The sequence below is a fragment of the Poecilia reticulata genome, linkage group LG20 (genome assembly GCF_000633615.1).
Source record: "Poecilia reticulata strain Guanapo linkage group LG20, Guppy_female_1.0+MT, whole genome shotgun sequence".
Lineage (NCBI taxonomy): Eukaryota > Metazoa > Chordata > Actinopteri > Cyprinodontiformes > Poeciliidae > Poecilia > Poecilia reticulata.
In genome coordinates, this window is record NC_024350.1 from 9,733,159 (window position 1) to 9,753,391 (window position 20,233).

Below are 20,233 nucleotides of genomic sequence, written 5' to 3' on the forward strand. Positions count from 1 at the left end.
AAGTTTATAGTTTAATACAAACTGAGTCTTACAAAGCATTATTCGTGTAGAAAAACAAACGTTAAACTATTTTGTGAACAAGGAAATAGCAGGAATGTCTTATGTGCAAAGCAGCATGAGCTTTAATGTTGCATTTATCTCCGGGTTAAACGCGCTGCAAACGCGCAAAATATGCAAGAAACGACTTGCTTACTTTCGTCCTAAACTCTCTTCGATATATGCACTGCTTACAATATTTACACAAGCACTTCAACTGATGGCTGATTAACAGGCTTTTGCTGAACTGCAATCATCTTAATCAGGTGTGTCGAAGCAGTGAAATATTTAAAACATGCAGAGCAGTGTGCCTTGAGGTCCAGTGTGAAACACTTTTTTTTCTTTGTTAATCATACGAGTTTGTTGCTTTTAAATGTGTCAGATTTGTTCTTATTTTATAGAGTTTTTTTATTTTTATATTTGTTTTAAATTTATATTCTAAAATACCCTGTTATTCTTCCTAGCCAGCTGCTGGTGAGTCTACAACAGGTAATCATACAGTAGCTTGGTCTGTGTAGGTATGAGCCTGAGTGCCTTCTGTTCCCTGTGGGCTCCTGTTGGCTAAGGCTCTGTTAATTTCACAAACCACCTCGGCCATCTTTCCCGCTGCTGTCATTAATCATCTCTCTTTTCTCCTTACCTTTCCTCCTTTCTCCTCTACTCTGCTGCGCTCCCCCACACCTCTTTTCCCACATTTTCTCTGTTATTTCCCTGCTCCACTCTGCATCTACTCTACTGCCGCCGTGTTCTCGGGCGTTTTGTGTAAGTGCTGCAGTGATGAGATAAGACCAGAAGGGCCTAATGGCAAGAATGCAACCCAATTGAATTTTGAATCAACTGCATAAAATTAACGAGTGAATAATGAGGCTCCAGACAATTGTGTCTTTGTTTTAGTGAAAGCACACACAGGCATGCTTTTTTCTCAGGTGGATTTTACATGTTAGACTGATGTAAGATAAGTCTGAACGATGTATTCACAATTCCAAAAAGTACAGAAGGTACAGGAAATTGGAATCTGAATAGCTACTGTAGATTTTAAAATATTTACAAAAAATAGGGAAAAAAACAAAAAAAAATAAGCATCTCATTTGCCATCCTGACATGAAACATGGGCAATATGGCAAGACTCACATTCGCAGATGAATTATTCAGCTGCCTTATTGTAAAATTTGGTCTTGACTCTGACTCCCTCATAGACCCATATGCCATCATATCCCCTTGTAAGAAATCAGTAGATTTGTTTGTTTTATAGACCAATATTCATCCAGAATTGACCGTTTGATAATACAGAACAAGCTTTAACCTGGGGTATTTAACTTTTGAGCCAGATAATCTGTGAAAAGCTCGAGCTCCTCTACATCCTCCACGAGCTTCTACTGCTGTCTGAAGATGTTAAGTCATATTTTAACATATGTATACGTGAAAAATAATGGTTTTTTATAGGAGTTACATACTACAGCTTTAATGGCCAAGTATATGAGCGTGAACAAGAACTTCTGTTTCACATTCTCACAGTGTACAAACATAACACATAAACTTGAGAGGAGATTAATAAAACTTATCAGGGCGCCTCATCTGTTCCAGGTGGCATTTGACAGGTTTCTTGAAATTATGTTGCCTACTTCATGTTCATGGTGTTCCAACAGGTTCTGTTTTAAGTGTTTTCTTGATTGCAGGTGTGATCAGGTGTGGATGTGGCAAGTGCATTTCCGAAAGTTAAAAATTATGCGTTTTTGATTCTTTTTCCCTAGAAGAATAACAAATCTTAAACAAGATTAAAAGCCCCCAAATTAATAAGTCATGCCCAAAATTAGTAAACTTCTGATCTCAACTGTAAATCATAACATTTTCTCATAAACACAGCATAATGGTAAATGCAGCAATAATGTTGCTTTTTTTTTTGTCGTGTGACTTTTGTATTATAAGCTGAATATTGATCACTAATTAATAACTGATATCATTTAAGCAGCAAGAGACGAGTCTGGCACACACAGATTACAAATGAGTTTTCTGTCATGCTAAGAGTATTTTTTAAAGTTTCACAATGAAATTCTTGGACACATTTTAAATGATGAAAAAGTCATAAGACTGATTGCTGACACTGTTAAATATATATATATTTTTTTATTATTTCTCACTTTCACCTGACATTTATTCTGTAAAGCAAGAAAGCAAGAGTTTCTGAACTCATCTTGACCTGCTACCTCAGAGGAAATGTACACCTTACTGTGACATTTTCAACAGTGGTAGAAATCAGTGCCTCGTAACCGAGAGAAATGTACCATGCTCTCACAGTGAGGTGCCGCACAGGGATGTTTAAGTGTGAAAGGATCTGTGCAACCGTTGTTTATCTTCAGACGCTGGGGTAAATATGAAAGGTCATATTCTCATGCTGCACAGAGCCCAGCAAGCATAGCAGCAAAAATGAGCTCCTTGCACGCCAGCTTTCCAGGATGTGCACAAACTCAGCATCAGACTGTGAGTGAAAATTCAAAGAAAAAAGAAAATAATCACCTACAGCTGGTAGCAAGTTATATGAGAATACCTTATTAATTGAATCTCTGCTGAAACATTTACACTCATACTTCAAACAACAGTTCTAGCATCAGCATGTATGAAGTTTTATTTTTCAATATCAGGCACAAAATGTTCAGGCGCTAATATTTTGCACCTGATCATTTACCTTATGGTAGAGAATGCTATCTCTATCAAACTTGCGATTAATTAAAACAAACTGAGGAGGTGCAGGAACCTCCCAATTTTTTATATTGACTCCACTTACTGCTTGTAAAACAAAACTAAACAAAAAAAAAAACTGGTGCGGTTTTGATTAATTTGATGATAGCGCTGTGCTAGAATGAGCAAGAAGCCACCAGAAACAATAAATCAGTGTTGCGTAACAAGAGCGGAGGATGATCCCTGCCATCAATCTGAAACCGTGCTTTTCAAATTGAATCCAGAAATGTTCGTATGATTTTCTGACACCACCTGACCGAAGTAACCACATTAAAAAAAAACTAAAAAAAACGCCATACTAGACATTTTAAAAGGTTGTGAGGTTATAATAAACTACCAGAGAAGCAAAAATGGTTAAAGATCAACAAATATTCCATAAAACAAAACATCAAACTATTAGCCTTCAGACAGACAAACAATCAGATGTTTATACTGACAGACTTCACTCACCTGGAAGATTTCCGCTCAAAAATCTTTGTCAAATATCACTTTTTCTCTACCTCCTACCTGCATCACAAATGGGACAATAGCGAAGGCACTTCCCTTATGTACATGCCTTATCCGCTGTTGTTGGTGCTTACAAAGTGCCACTGCATGGTGTCCATGGCACCCTGCCTAAACGGCTAATGAGGTCAAATGACAAATTACACAGTTGGTTTAACCAAGGGGAATGGGACTTCCTACAGCGAACAGATTGCAGAGGGCATGTTAGCCCAAATAGAGTGAAAAGTCATTGCTTGCTTCATGCTGATATCGGATAGGGTGCTGAAAAATGGGTGTACAATGGCACACTAAATTCCACCCAGAGCTATAGCTAGAGCAGAAATCAAGCGTGCCAATTTAGCAGATACTTAGGCTCATGGACGGCGCAGCTGCCCTTCTTTAGAGGAAGTAATTGCTGGATGGATAATACCTCTGTGATTGACAGTTGAGCTGCACCACAAAAAGAAAGCTAAATGAGAAGCAGCTTAGAGGGGGAAAAAATGAGTAAGTGGGTTTGATCGTTTCAAAAGATTTTCTCAAAAGAAACACTGGAAGTTAATCAGACAAACAAAGGAAGCAACAACCTGACAGTGAGAACAGCTGGTGAAGTGTTGGTTTCCAGGAATGAGTAGCTTTTTGTTGTTTTTTTTAACCCTAGCTAATTTGCCCAGTATGAAAAGCAATGCATAAAAGATTAACATGCAGATCCCTCTCCTTAAACTACCATACAATGTTTTATATACAGAGTATGCAAAATACAAAGCTTTAAAAAAAACAGATTTTCTGTTATGTTTCTTGGTTAATATAATGGATTAATTAATATAAACACACACACACATTAATTAACCTTTTTCTTTTCCAAATTAACATACATTTTGAGTGAATACTCTGAGCTGCTTGTTGATTAAATGCTTCGCCAGGGAAGCAGTCTGAAAATATACATTGTCAACTCTCATCTATTAATGAAGGGTTTACAACCCGAGTCCATCATGACCTCGCTTCACCTAAACTTGGAGGCTTGTCAAGGAAAATACTAATCAGAGAAGCATCAAAGACACAGATTATGGACACACAGCAGATATCCATAATCAATAGAAAGACAAAACAGTTTTAGTTCTGAGTTTTACAAATGTGGACTTGTTGCTGTGGCTTGATGTATCAGATGTCCTCCTTATAGTTTACCACAAACCATATAGGACGGTGTTCCAAAGCAAAATATCGAATGTTTCTACATACATGCATAGAGTAGCCGAGCCATTGCCTTCCTGTGCAGTTAGGCCAATCGGCGAACAGGAGGAGAAGTTGTGAATGATGATGTGGATTTTCTGCAGTGTTTTAGCAGTGTAGTCTGCCTGGAGTTTTAGCAATGGCAGCAGACGTTCAGTCTGCGTCGGTCACACTTTCAAAATGTTGAATTATCAACCTCGTTCGGCTCAGCACTTCTCTCTTCACAGTGGAGAAACTTCTTAGCCTCAAGTTGGCGCGTTACATACATCAATGGCAAATGTTAGCAATTGGATACAAATTAAAACCTTGACGGATTCCGCGCCTCCAGGGAGCAATGATTTCTCAATAGGCATTGGTAGAAAACGATCAAATCTAAATGGTAGGAGATTCACCATCCAGCAGAAAACAATCTTTAACATACAGCTAGAGTTGCATGCACAGCACACTTTAAGTTTTTTTTTTTTTTTTTAAAGAAACATCAAAGCTATTTTTATTTACCTCACAATTATCAACTACTTTGTGTTGCTTTAACCAGTTTTATCTCAATGAAATACATTTAAGTTTGTGGCGGTCATATTACAAATTGTGAAAAAGTTTAAGGAGCGTGAACACGTTTTTGAAACGCTGCAAGCTTTGGTTTGGACAGTTTATGTTAAATTATCACATGTGTTATGTTATACAGGTGTTATATTTTGTTGATTAAAAGGCAAGACCAAACCGCAAACATGGCAATATTTGACTTGGTGAAAAGGAGAAAACACTGACAGAACAAACAGCAGAGTGACGAAACAGATGACAGAACGGGTCATTTAACAAAAAGAGATATTGAGGAGTGGAACAAACCAAAGAGCTTAATTCTGAGGGAGAGGTGAAAGTGACGAAGAAACCAAACAGCTGAGTGAAAGTGCAGACAGAGGGAAATTAAAAGATGGGAAACAGCTAAGAAGGGAGCGAGGAAGCAGGCTGAGAGAAAGATGAAAGATAAAGAAAGCAGAGAAATTAAGGGAAAAAACTTAAACTGACAAAAGAAACAAAAGGAACGATAATCTAAAGAGAGAACTCCAAATGCACAGATAAGAGTCAAAGCATGAAAGTACTAACACAATGGAATAAACTAAAGTACAAGATCTAAGTAAATAAACAATAAAGACAATGGAAAGTGAAAGCCAAATGAAACTAAAAGTTCAAACACCCGTAGATTATCACAAAAGGATGCTGTAATAAGGATTTTTTCTCTAGTTTTTAAAATCAAATTACCTTATTAAATTATTGATCATTTCAAAAATCCAGCATAAGCATTACAAATAGGAAATTGCTTTTTACTGTATGTCTGATTAGTGATTACATTTACATTATTGTCCTTCACAAAATAATTATGCTAATGTGCTTGAAAAGGCACAGCACATTTTTTTCCTTACATTTATGAAAAAAAAAATATTTCCCTTTGCCGGTATGATTAAGAGTGTTTATGCAAAACACTTTAATGGTTTTTTGAGAGCATTCAAGAAAAAGAAAAAAAACAGGAGAGAAAGTGAGAGACGGCAAGAGGAGAGACATAGATAGAGAGAAAGAGACAGAGAGAGAGAGAGAGAGGTATAGAGAGAGAGAGAGCACCAAGGGATTTGAAATTGGATTTGGAATTTCAAACCAACAAAAGCGGCTCAGCAAAAATGATGCCACAGGTAGTTTATGTGACTATCATCTGATGGCATTTTTTCCTGCTGGTGCTCCAGGTGCACAGCCAGGATAAACGCAGTCTATCATCACAGACCCAGACAACTAACGCAGCATAAAGAGCAGCAGACACTTTGTTTCATGGCCGCAAAAAAAAAAAACATAACAAAAAAAAAACATTTCTTGGTGCTGGGTTCTACTTAATTAACAAGGTACCTTGAATGACAAATACTTTTTCCTCTCTTCTTTTGTTTTTTCTTTTTTAGGTCGACACATTGCTTGATGCGTCACTAATAGGGTTAATTCAAGTCCCATTGGCCAGGAGGCATTAGCCTAAGCGTTTATCCGCTTTAGGGGTGTCCCCTGTTACATTGACAAAGGAAAACTGGCAGCGTCACACTAAAGGTGCATACTTAATTTACTCGTCAGACCTTGGTCCAACTAAATAGACACAACGACAAATATTTTTGCTTTTCTGAAAACATAACACATTAGCCAACTTGTTACTGTGGGATCTAGGTGATCTTCATCAGTTCTGATGTCTAAGGGGGCTTGAGCAAATCCAACATATCCGGCGTGAAGGAGACAAATATTTTGAAACGAGTGATGGGGCACAGGATGTGTAATGGTTCCCTCGTGTGCTGGATGCAAGTAAAACATGTAGTTTTGAGAGGTAGATGCATCCCAGTTATATTCAGCCAAATGATGACTAACAATCTTGAGTACCCAGCAGATTTATCTGAATTTATTAAAGTAAAGAAAAGGGAAGTCGGTAGAAACTGTTGTTCTTGTTGTGTATGCATGTATGCGTGTATGTGGTGTGTGAAGGAGTGCCTAAATCCCAAGTCTTTTTAAATCACTGTTCATAACAAATTAAAAGAGCTCTGAGATTCCCCATATGTATATTTAAGTCAGTGTGGCACCTGCAAAGTGTGCATTATTGCTGCCAAACTGAATCAATTTAATGATACAATGTAAAAACCAAATCTCCTGGGTATAAATTTTGCTATTAAGTTTATATTTTACCAGAAAAAAAATACAACAAGGGTTAAAAGGACAAAGTGATTGTGCGCAAAAATCTCCACTGATCAAAACTGGTGAAGTAAAACCAACCAGTATGTGCAAAAGAGAGACTGAAGCCAATGCTGCGTCTGCAGCAGGAGTATCAGAAGATGGATATTGTCTCCTGAGTGCCAAGACTATTTTTGGGCTCCCGAGCCCCTGACTTGTCCCTGAGCACCCTCTGATCAGCTTTGTCATCAGGTGCGAGAGCCGCTGCACTCAGTGAAGGAGCGTATAGCTACATTCTGACATGATTGTCTTGGGAAAGTAATCTCGCAAGTGTGAGATAAAAGAAAAAAAAAATGTAAAAAGTAATGTTTCTCATCCAACAACATTAATCTTCCACTTTTTAATGTAGAGTTTAGAAATGTGGAAAGTGCACTATTCATGCAAACCAAGAGCCGAGTTGCAGCAAAGCTCAAGAACAGTTAAATGTTTTATGATGCGTCCCAGAGAGGCTGTATTGACAAATGAAACTGACATATTCGCACTGCTCTGATAAATTAAATATCTTGTAGCTCTTGCTTGTTTATGGGAGCTGAACCTCAAAAAGCAATTTATTTCTATTGCTTTTCCCATGTTTGACCAWGMAGATAATAATAATAATAATAATAATAATAATAATAATAATAATAATAATAATAATAATAATAATAATAATAATAATAATAATAATAATAATAATAATAATAATAATAAAAACTCTTATGAGGTTTCCACAAAATTTTCCTTTCAAAACTCTGTACTTTTCCAGACGTTTTACTTTTTAGTTTTACAGAAATAACTGATTGGCATCTCAATCAGTTTAGACCAACTCTTTCTCTCAAGATCTGTGTATAGATTTGCCAAATCTGGACCGGATTAGCCTACGTTTAATACAAATGTTTTAAGGACAGCAGTGCAAAATATTGTGTTTGTCAAAATATCGGGTAGTCAGTTGAGATTGCTTTTTTTTCCATTGTTGCCTGTGGACATAGTACTTTCTTCAGAAAACTAAAATGCCAAAAATGAATGGTTAAACGTGTCATGCGTCTTGTGAAACCCAAAATGACATTCCCCACATTTTGTAGTGTTAAGTATGCAGTTTCAGAGTTTGACTTTCCGAGCTATTTCAACAACAGATTTAGTAGATTCAACTCTTGGCAGGAGTCAACACCAGCTCTGATAGGGACCAAACAGACTTGTTATTGTTGAATTACCACTATGAAATCTTAGACCTCATGAAATCTTGCAACCGGTTGGATAAATATTTGACTTCTGGTGTGGCAAATCTTAGATAAAGGAGGTTATGTAGACATAAATCCATGCCATTGTAAAATGTATTGTCCCTAGTAGTGTCAATCAGATTAGTTTACATCTTATTACTTGTGGAAGTGAAGGAAGCTGGAATTGAACCCACAACTTTCTGAATGTAACAAAAGCACTCTTCCAAGCAAAATAATTTAAAGTTGAGTGGAAGAAAAAAGTGTGATATGAATATACACAAGCAGCAGGAACAATTGTGAAGCCTGGCAAGAGTCAGAGCTTTATGAGACACCACACACAAAGATATATCCAAAACATGGCCACAAAAGTAGCATTCCTTGCCTGAACACACACCTAAAACAGGGGTAGTGTTTCAATACATATTAATGGGACAAATAAGTAAAAGGACTAGATTTGCTCAGTGTTTCAAATATGTTTTTTTTTTTTTTAGATGAATCACACTTGAAGTTTTCCCAGTCAGTGATGATATATAGGGAGCCATTGCATCCGCTGCCATCGCTCCACTATGTATCATCAAACCCAAAGTGCAGACATCCACCAGGAAATTTAGAAGCACTTCATGCTTTCCTCTGCTGACAAGCCACCTCTGCTGACTGTTGCTTTTATTTTTCAGTAGGACCTGGCACCTGTCACACAAACAAAGCCACTTTCTGGTTAACACTGTGCTTGCCTGACCAGCAGTGCAGACATGCTGACGCACAATCACTGCAACCTGGTCATCTTCAACACCTCAACACAGCCAAGAGGCTCCACTGCCTCCATGTCACACCGCAGTAGTTCAGGAGTTAATCTTTTTTTTTTACACTAGTTCTTATAAAATATTAAAATGTTCGGAGACACTGCCTGTAAGCTATAATTATCAGCATTAACTGAAATAAAAGGTGTAAATTTAAACACTGTGACGTATGTTTATGTATGAGACGTTTTGTTTTTTGTTAAATTTTATGATATTCTGATTTCCTGAAATTTATCTGCATTACTTTATTGTTACAATTAACCTTAAAAATGCGCCATCACGTTCAGCTTTGATTTGAACAAGGAATAGTTGTTAAATGGTTTTTCAATGATAAACAATACAGTATATACACAATATATACGTGCATTTCCGTGGGGTACATAGCTCACTTTCGCATTTATTTGTTGTTTTTGTTTTGTTTATCACTTGTTTCTCGCGCGTGCAGCTGATCCCGCAGCGTGCTGTGGTAGAAGTTCACAAAGCGCGCGTGAAAGGCAGCGTGGTGATCGTGGCGCATTGGACCTTTAAACAGTCGGTGCCAAACGCAGAAAAGGAAAGAATCGAAAGGAGGAGGGAGATCACGCATTTACCCCTGCTGACTCTCCATTTGACAGAAGCCAATGCAGAGAGGCGCACTCAGATCACCACAGACAACCTTCTGAGAAAGAAAAAAAGAAAAGACGCCGCATGAAATCTCACCCACTATGTAGGCTACACAACTCGTTTGTCTTTTTTTTCTTTCCTGTGGACAATTTTACGCACCCCAGAAGACTAAAAGAAAACGCCGCAGAGATGAGTGTTGCGCGGTCTGGCGTTCTTCTGAAGGATTCCCGCTCCTGATATAGGGACCAAAGAGGACAAAACGAGGCTTTTTTTTTTTCTCTCCCTAAAGAAGATCGCAAATGTGGAGCGATTAGAGAAGGGCTGATGAAGGGACTATTAATCCTTTCAGTGCATCAAAAGCACCAAGGGGCATTAGAAGCGTTTGGATGGAAATCGGAACTGTTTTTGGTTTTATATGAAACTGGTGATTAATTCTTATGAGTTTTTTTTTTCTTCACTTCAACTTAATAGATTTAAGGAGGGTTTTTTTTCTTCTTTTTCCGGTAAGAGGTTTTATAAAAGTGTGATTTACCAAGACAAATCCTTCTCATTTTTGACTTTTTTTTTTTCTTCAAGTATTTCTAAATCTAAATGGAATTAGTTGAGTGTGAAGCCGTTTGTGAAAGAAACAGACATGGTACATGGGCACAGCTTCCTTCACGGTAAGACACTATAACTGAAGCACACTTGCTCCGTATGTCTTTTTTTTTTTCTTCATAACCTTAAGTCATTTGAAAGGGAACACTAAGTATCCGAGCAACAAATCACGCTGAAATCGTTTCTTAGCAAAAATAATGCAAATATTTACCAGTGAAGGTCATAACATAACTCCTCGCTGCATGTTCTTTTCAATATTTGAAATTTAAATCAAACAAGTTCAAAAGAGAAGTACTTCTGTTATATTATTGAGCATGTCTCAAACCTGTCTTTTGGTTATGTTTTGAAAAATCATCTTTAGTGTGGGGGGGAAAAAAAAGAATGAATTGTTCACATTGCTGACGTGAGCCAGTATCAGGAATCTGAACTGTACTATCTCAAACCTCAAAAAAAAAAAAAAATGTATTGTTCTTTCTGATCTTACAGTTGTGGCAAGTCTACTCATACTCGGGTTGTCTGGGGCAACAAAAAAGGATACGGCTACAGGTAATTTCAACATCAAAAATCTATATTTTTATACCCCATATATGTGATCCTTGCAAAGCTTCATTTATCGCTGGCTTTTATTTGATTATTTTTTAAATCTTTTTGTGTATGAATCTTGTTTTAGTGAAAAACAATTCTGGAGTAAAGCCTGCAGGTCAGTGTGGAGCGTGGGTAAAAGAAGCAGAAGGAGGACTCTTCACCTCCCCCAATTACCCAAACAAATACCCCCCCAACACAGAGTGCGTTTATATCCTTGAAGGTGAATATGATCATGACACACACAGTAGCGGAAACAGAAAAAAAGACCAGGTGTTTTAAATGTGATTTCCCCCCACCAAATAGAGCACTGCTATAGTTTTTATTTTGAGTTAACGTCTAGCAAGACGTAGAAAGATGTTTTACCAAACAGAGATGCCATTTACGGTGGGACCAGTGGGGTGTTATGTTAAAATTGACTTTTTGAGCTTTATGTCATGTTATAATGTTATTTTTTTAAATGAAAAACATACCTGGTGGAGTGTTGCTTTTGATTCTTTCATGCATGTTTGAGAAATCCTTTAATCTCTCATGGCAGCCAATTGGGGATGCCTAAGCACTCGCTCTCACAAAGCTCCTCCTTGCAGCTGCAGTCCCCAGCTGAGCTTCCACCCCTCAGGGCACGCCTCCCACACACAGTTTCCCCAGACTAGTAGCAGTAGCAGCAGCATTTGACAAACATCTGGTGGAACCGTGTGTCTGCTGAGCTCATCATACAAACTACTTCTCAGTCCAATGCTCCTTAAAATGGTTGTAAACAGCATCACAGAGGAGCAATGTTTGAATCACGTGCTGAAGGCAGAGCACCGGAAAGAGTACAAGCTTCTTAAAGAGACACAGGCCATTTTCGATGTGTCAAATTACGATGTCAAGTTATTTTTAATAGCATTTTTATAACAACTGAGGATAACATAGCTACTTGATTGTACTGTAAAATGTTGCCACTATGTTTGAGGAAGATACGCAATAACCTCCATTTAACTTCAGTCACGCCTGAAGAGCCATATTGAATTTGAATAAGGGTGTTGCGATGCAATCACTTTCTGTAACAAGATGATGAAAACATGCTGGGTTGAAATGAACCCTGAAATATTTTCAAAACCATTTTTTCTGTTCCCACATGTATAGATGTGATCTGTTTTCATATACATGTTTCCTTAATCACAAAAGCTTCAATCTGTGTCAAATAATTATAGGTTTAAGTCAATTTGTATTTCTCTCATTTTCAAATGTCAAATACTGATTCAAAAAATATATATATGGCATAGATGTATCGATTTCAAGTTTGATCAGTGTAGGCGTTTGGATTTTAATGATCTAATCTAGACCAGCTTTCTAAAATAAGTGTGAAATTTCAGTGCTAGCAGTTAGCCAGTTGAATATATTCATTTTGTTTACAAATGTCCTTCTCTCTACCAAGTGCCCAAAATGATGCCACATAAACAATATAAGAGTGCTGAGCATTTCTTCAGTGCTTTTGTAGCTGAGATGCAGCAAGAACTACTAAAGGATCTCAAACATGCAAGTTGTTAATGTTAAATACTCAGGTCTATATTCAACACAAATAACTTAATTTGAATACTGATTCATGAGAAAGCTTTTGCTTTGATGAGAAACATAATTGTGTTTGAATGTCACAAAAGCTCATAGAAAATCTCATTACCTCCAAGCTACTTAAACAGTTCGATTTTTTTTTTATCAATATCAATGAAAAATATTGACTGTACTCTATGAAATGATACTTTGTGCTTAATACTTTTCAATTTATTTTCCAGCACCCCCAAGACAGTGCATTGATCTACACTTCGAGGACAATTATTCAATTGAGTCCTCTTGGGAATGTAAATTTGACAACATTGAGGTTCGCGATGGACCGTTTGGCTTCTCCCCGATACTTGGGCGGTACTGCGGTCAGCACAGCCCACCAGATATCAGGAGTAGTGGCCGATACCTGTGGATAAAATTTGTGACAGATGGAGAACTGGAAGGGGTGGGATTTTCAGCAAGTTACAACTTCACAGCAGGTATGTGTGTGTGTTTTTTTTTTTTCTTTTTTAAAACACTGCTGTTTTTCATAATTGTTTAGCTGCTTTTATTTCCCTTTTGTTTATAGACTCCAAAACAGAAAACAAAAGAAAAAAAACATCCCACAGACCTCGGTGCCTTTGTTGCTTTTCTTGATCTTTTGTGAGACTTTTAATACTTTTCAACCCTTGCACAACTTAAGTCATTGGTAAGCTTGCAACAGATTTTTCCTGTTACTTTCGTATTTGTTATTTCTGGCACTGATGGAGAGAAACATTACTATTCTCCAGTTTATAAGAATCACCTGCATAAACTTTATTCTCCATTTGCACTTTGGTTGCATGTTCCACTTTTGCTTAGCTTTTCTCACTCGACAAAGTATGTGGTCTGAGGTAAACAAGGAGAGAGAAAAACAAAAAGTCCAGGACGACAGTTTTATCTTAATTGTAGTGATAGGTGGGACTCATTTGGGATTTTCAGGCAGATTCTCTATTTTATTTTATTTTTTGTGACAAGAACTTATATTTTGTCTTTCTTGTGAGTGAAGGCAAGGTTTCCTAGCCTTCTTTAAACCCATGGACAGGGCAACATGAAGTGAAAGCAGTTCTCTACTGCATTATGAAGCCGATAAGAAATTCTGGAGAAGTTACTCCACACTAGTGTGACTGAAGAAAGTACACTGAAAAAAAACGGTGGTTTTGGACTGTCTTTTATCAAAAACTTGGTATATGGGAATGTCATTGCCAGCTCATTACTATCCACATCAGTCAGAATCATAGAACGTGTTTAGCGGACAGTTTCGTAATTATTATATTCCTTCACCTGCATTTTACTGAGTTTAAAAAACAAATTAAAAATAAAATTTTCATTCTTGAGAGGCAAAGTGCCAAAAATCCCAAGGTTGTCATTTTATGTCTCTTCTGCCCCTTCATGGGCATAATGCCATTGGGCATTAAGGGTTTGTCAATCGTTTATGTGATGAACATGCTTGGAGTACAAAGACCTTTTGTTCAATAAACATGGAATCACCTTCTGGCTATTGAGGAGAAAGCGGCTGAGCAGAACAGAGGCTAAAGATTTATTGGTAATGACGGCTGTTATTGAGAAATCAGAATGCCTGAGTCCTGTGTGGCAAATTACTATGAAGTGGCGCAGCTAGTCACAATGAAATCCATCCGTTTCATGCAGCCCCAATAAAAGTCACGGTGTTGCACTCTTTTGTGTTATGTTTACAAATGTGATTCAGCAGGGAGGCGAAGAAAACTTAAGTTCAGTTTAATGAAATTAATAAAAAGCCATCTATTTTCTAGTTCATTAACAGCTGTGATAAATAAGCCATAGCACTTTTTTTTTCCTGCAATGTGCATTTCAAGGATTGCTTTTTCCCTCTGCTTCACTTGGTCGGCTCATTGAAAAAAAAAATGCTGAGAGAAAAGAAAAAGGCCTCTCGTCTTGATCGAAAATATCTGCGGCGTATAATTTGCATAATTAAAGAAGATAAAAGTCTTGAATTCACTCGACTTGATACTCTAAAATCTAGGAATATGAATAGCGTCTTGCATCTGCTGCTGCTCTCTTAGCAACGCCTTTTCAAACAGCCCTGTGATGAATGGGAATGTAGCGGCAAAGGAAGGCCACATGAATCTGTACCTCTTAGTTTCTTTCCTCAGAAATTTTAGGAACAAAGGGATTCTTTTTCCCCCGTTTTCCTCCTTTTTCTTTATTTTCTGATTTTTCAAAGCTACACGCCCGTAATGACTTTAAATACCAAGTGCTCACAGTGGGCTGTGTTTTAAAATGCAACGGTTTCTTAAAGTTCTTTGGGTCTCCAACCCTGTAGTGCTCTACCCATCCACCAATTAGAATCTCACTGACAACGTTTTCTGGAATATTTATTTCGCTGTGTTCTTCCCTGCAAACATGTAACTTGAGATGAGATGCATTGGAGAATGTATCCTTATATTATTTAGTTTCCACTAAATAACATAGACACATTGTCTGAAAATTTTTAATATTATATGATAGCAGTAACAAATTTAAATTTAACCAGAAATGTCAGGCTTCTGAAAAGTATTCTCATTTCTCTGTTCTCAATACTTGGTTTAGCCTCCTTTCCCCTGAATTACTGCATCAACACGGTTGCATGTTTCGGTATCTTTGCCAGTGTGGGCAGCCTATTCCTGCTGGAAAACGAAATAAACATTTCCATAAAGAAGCATGAAGTGCTTAAAATGTCATGGTCAATGACTCTGTTGAGTGTGGACTTCAGAAAGCACAGTGGACCAACACCTGCAGATGACATGGCACCCCAAGTCATCACTGACTGTGGAAGCTTCTCCATGTGGATTGTGTCCCTCTCCACTCTTCTTCCAAACTCTGGTGCCTTGACTTGGCAAAAGACATGCAAACTTTACTTCTCTGTGAAAAGAGGACTTTGGACCACTGAACAAGATTCCAGTTTTTTTTTCTCCTTGGCCCAGGAGACAAATGATTTGAGCGAACTGGCATGTTTTAGGGACTCTGATTTAAGCCATCCATCCATCCATCCATCCATCCATCCATCAATTCATTCATTCATTCATTCATTCATTCATTCATTCATTCATTCATTTGGGGGCAGCAGCTCCAGAAGGGAGGCCCAGATTTAAGCCACATTTTGCATAATTAAAATGTACATTTTTGCCCATTCTGCCATAAACATTCCTTTGTTCAGTGCTGAAAGAATTCTTCAAAATTCAAAACATCAGTTATAAGAAGTCAAACATTATACCTATAATCAGGGTACATATTATTTAGGTGGATGCAAAAACATAAATCCACCCCCCCCACACTTTTTGCGCCACTGCCTATAATTTGTACTAACAGCCTTTAACTTTTTACAGCACTAACTTGATTTAACCACTAACTTAATTTAACCAACTCTTAGCAATTAGGAAGCGGAATAACACATCAGACTATTCGTTTGAGTTAGTCTTAGTTAAGGTTATGTTTTTCTTGACAGACTTCAACTTCACAGGAAAACAAATGTGTTACATTGTCTCAGGCACTTTTGCAAGTGCAAGACTTGGATACAGTATGCTCAGCAGAGAAACTACAGAACACGGGAACTGTGGTGGAGCAAGTGTATGCAAGTGTACATGTGCGATCCTAGGGCTATTTGAACATTTGAAAAGCATAGTGCTTTTTAGGTTGTTCTAGAGCACTTTTACCAGAGAATCCTGTGGATGTTGTATTTAGTAATATGTTCCAGCACCTTAAGCCATATTTGCAGAGTCAAACATTGCCACTATACTAACTATACCTCCAATGAGCACTTTGTGAAGGATTTGGGGTGATATACAGTGTCTGTCCCTGGTACTTTGTTAAATATGATGTCCTAAATTCTACATGGTTAAAAAGTTTTTGTCTCTCAAAAATTTAAATCCACCTTTAAAAGTTGTATTTAAATGGGTGATTAAAAGATATATATATATATATATATATATATATGTATATAAAAATCAAACATTTTCATTTATATGGAAAAACATGTCAGAAGAAGTATTACTGAAACTTATCAACACCCTTACGATGTTATGGAATGATTCCTAATAATTAAAAACCTGATCACGACTCGTAATTAAGGTGACTGACTTATGCAAGAGAAAAAGTCAATCCAAGCTCCAGCTGTACTTCGACATAAAATGAGTCAAGTGGCATTTAGGATTATGGCTAGAATAGGATATGTGGGCCTATCATCAAGAAGCCAGCATCATGATATTGAGCCTAGATGGGCTCAAACTGGGAAATTGGAAATTGAACCATGGAGATTGACTCATCCCTCTTGGAAGTAACCCACTTCCGCAGCACCATCGCTGTGGCCGGATAAAAAGTCAGGCAACTTCTGGTTTTCACATCTCCTTCCAAAGGCGTTTGCCAGAGGCATTTTGTGACATGTGACATTTTATTGTTTGTGTTTCATTTTGTTTTAATTGTTCTGAACAAACTGTCTGACATTCCCAGTGGATAAGGACCTTTACCAGACTGTAAAAGACAGAGAGAAAGAGAAATGAAGTGAGAAACTTAGGGATTCATGTGATTTATTTGTTTTATAAGAAAATATGAGGAAAAATGTCTTACGCAGTGCTATTATGACAGGAATCTTCAGACAGTAAGGCAATCCATCCTTAAGAATGTGATTGTTTATCTTGTTTTAGTCAGAGGAGGTCATTTGGTGACCCACAAACCTGATTCTTAAGGCTCATGAATTCTCTTAACCAGCAGACCCTGCTTAGTTTGTATGTTAGAAGCTAAAGTGCAGTTCTATTGTTATTTTGTGCTTTGTTGCTCCCCCAAGCCTTTCTGGGATGTTAGTTTTCTTCAGGTGCCAGTGTAGGACATCTTTGTGAAGTAGACGGTGTCCACCTTGTTTGCACATTCCTGCACGATATCCTTGGACGCCCTTGCAAAACGGCCAGCCAAACATGGGGTGCTACCACAAGTGTAAAACATTCAGCTATCTCAGTCCATCAAAACAAAAGTAAATATATTGATTTGGTTTATTTGATCTCAGTCGTGCTCCAGTGCGGTTCATTTACACTCAAATCTACTGGTAAAAATTGGAAGGGAGAGGATTCGCTTTATAGTTTGGAACTTCTCTGAATGAGCTGGATCAATGTAGTCAGTCTCGTTAAGTCCCAGAACAGGAGCACTATAAAACATCTCTCTTTCCAATAATTACTACCATTCTTTCTATCATTATGGTAGATGGGAGTTGTTTTTTTCCAGATTGTTCAGAGTGGCATGCCTTTTTCTAAGGGAGTGTCTTTAACTTTCTATGCTACCAGAAAAAAACTCGAGCTGTTTTCAAAGAGTACACGCTTTCCCATTTGACTTTTTATGCACTCTCTTTAAGCTTTTTTTGTTTTAGAATTCTGTCAGCCTCAGTCTTAGAAGAATGTCCTATTCTCTTATGCATAAAGCAAGGAATAACAGGTGTTAACATTTGAGCTCTCCTTTCTCTCCCTTGTGTTATTGCAAAAAGAGTTAGATAGGAGCAAGTTAGCATTGCAATCACACGTCTTGCAGCTGTGGAAGAGGTCAGCTTTACCCGCTCTCTCCTGACCCATCCCTTTGCTCTTTCTTTTTCAGATAACAGTACTCCTTTTCTTCTCTCACCACCATAGGAGTGTTTTTTTTTCTTTCTTCTTTTTTATTTATTTAGTTTTTTTATTTGGCCCACTGGGGCTATAAATACTGCATTCGGGCCAGAGGTAGCACAAATACAGAATTCTTCTTTCATTTTCAGGCAGATTTGGTCCAGACCCGGACCGGATCAGAGCCAAAGCCTTTTTTTTTGCAGGTGTCAGGCAGCCTCATGATCCCAGCTCGACCCGGAGCTGGCGCATGTTCATAAACCCTCTGGTGACTGCTATGCGGATCTGGAGCCTTAACGGATTTGGCCCGCATCAGAATGCTGTAGGTTTTGTCTGTGCCTCTACCTGTGTATAGACTCAGAGATAGATGTCAGTCTCTGCTTGTCAGTGTTGGGTCCAGCCTGTGTACATGTTTGGTGGGATCAGCTGACAGGCAGGGCTGTAAAGTTGGGGGGCCAATGGCCCTCGGGGCCCCCCTGTTCCAGCGCTACTGACAATTATCATGTTATCTTAGAAGTTACACTGACATCACTCATGATGATTGATTTGTAGGTTGGCTCTGCAATTTCTTTTTATAATTTCTCAAATGTAATTTATTAAAGGGACAAACTTTTGTTTAGTTGGTAAATAATTTGTTTAACAGGTTGCTTGGTTTGTTTTTGATTGACTGACTGCCCGGTTAGTTTGGTTGGCTGGATGATAGCATGACCTTACAGGTTAGATCCATTGTTCAGTTGATTGTTTCAGTTGGCTTGTTTTATTCAATTCAGTAAAACATGTCGATTCAATCACATATTCATGAGAACTGATCCTGGTTGTCAAACAGTACAGTAAGCTCTTTATTCAGAATAGTTTAAAAGGTTTCTAAGGAAACCCAGCAGATTGTATCAAGTGATTAACTGGCAGTGTTCACTCTTCCTGAACAAGCAGGTAGTGACAGCAGAAATCACTTGCATTGTGTAGTTGCCTGTACAGCAATCCCTCATACAGAGCATGTATGTAGTGACAGTGGAGAGGAAAATCTGTAATTGAATTGGTTCAGGTGGTTGATTAGTTGGTTTGATTGCATGTTGGGTGGGTTTATTAAACCATACACCAAGCATTCATCCATATGTTCAACCATCAGTCCGTCCATCCATCCATCCATCCCTGTTGCAAAATTCCAGCTCATTCTGAAAAAAATAAAATACATGTTACTTTCTGCTGAAGGATTTAGAAGTTTCTGTAGTTTCTAGGGATTGAAACCATATGAATGACGTCTAAATGCTGAAGTGCTCCAAAGTATTTGCTTACACTTTTGTTTAACTCACAGCTAAGAGAAATGCTGATCAGATGTTTTCAATCCTCAATAGAGCAGGATATGGCTTCTCCTGTGTTCTAGTAGTGAAAGAGAGTTTCAGGATATACATTTGCTGTGCATTCAGAATTTTTTTTTTTTAAGGTTTGTTTCAGGATATTAATTTCAACCATATCTGCCAATGATGACAGATTCAAGAAAAGCGCAAACGAGGAAATTATTTAGACTCTATGGAGAGGCTGTGCCCAAATGAAAATGAAAAGTTGTTTTACAAAAACATATTAAAGTGAGGCAGTTATAGAATCTCTAATCCATTAATTAATTAACTGAACTTCATTTCAGGTCTTAAGTACCATTCATGTTAAAATTATGGAAAGGAACCTAAGAAATGTCTGCCAGTGCATAGTCATTTTTAAAGCAACAAAGTAGTCTTTATCATTTGCAGTGTAAATGTTAAGTGAATATATCAAATTGTAATTGTCACACCTTGTTCAACATCTTCTGTTTGCATTAATGCAAAATATGTATGTTGTTGCTTCTGATGTTAATCTTTATCATTTACCGCTGCAAGACAGTTTTATCCTTTATGAACAAAAGGATAAACATTTTCACAGAAGATTATTTGTAAAACAGCGTGGGCACTTCTGAACTTGTGAAAGGCTATGAATACTTCTGCCACCACACTGAAGTCAAGAATCATGAGTCTCTGACCTGATTAATCGCCTATAGAGACAGATCTCATCCACTGTGTAGGAAATTACCTTTATTTCTTGT

General features: G+C 37.7%; 1 protein-coding gene across 10 annotated transcripts in view; it reads left to right on the forward strand.

The window, feature by feature from the left end:
* The first annotated feature begins 9,737 nt into the window (after positions 1–9,737).
* The window catches only part of neto1l (neuropilin (NRP) and tolloid (TLL)-like 1, like), a 70,392-nt gene continuing 59,896 nt past the window's right edge, over positions 9,738–20,233 (forward strand). For 5 of the 10 annotated variants that reach the window (XR_001776048.1, XR_536473.2, XM_008438636.2 and 2 more), the window contains exons 1-4: positions 9,742–10,485; positions 10,907–10,966; positions 11,091–11,225; positions 12,778–13,026. Coding sequence is in view for 6 of the 10 variants with exons in the window: in XM_008438636.2 (XP_008436858.1) it covers positions 10,458–10,485; positions 10,907–10,966; positions 11,091–11,225; positions 12,778–13,026 (472 nt within the window). In the remaining 4 variants the exon portion in view is untranslated. Of the gene's footprint in view, positions 10,486–10,906; positions 10,967–11,090; positions 11,226–12,777; positions 13,027–20,233 lie in introns of all 10 variants that reach the window. The other 5 variants (XR_536472.2, XR_536471.2, XM_017301970.1 and 2 more) reach the window with 2 other exon arrangements.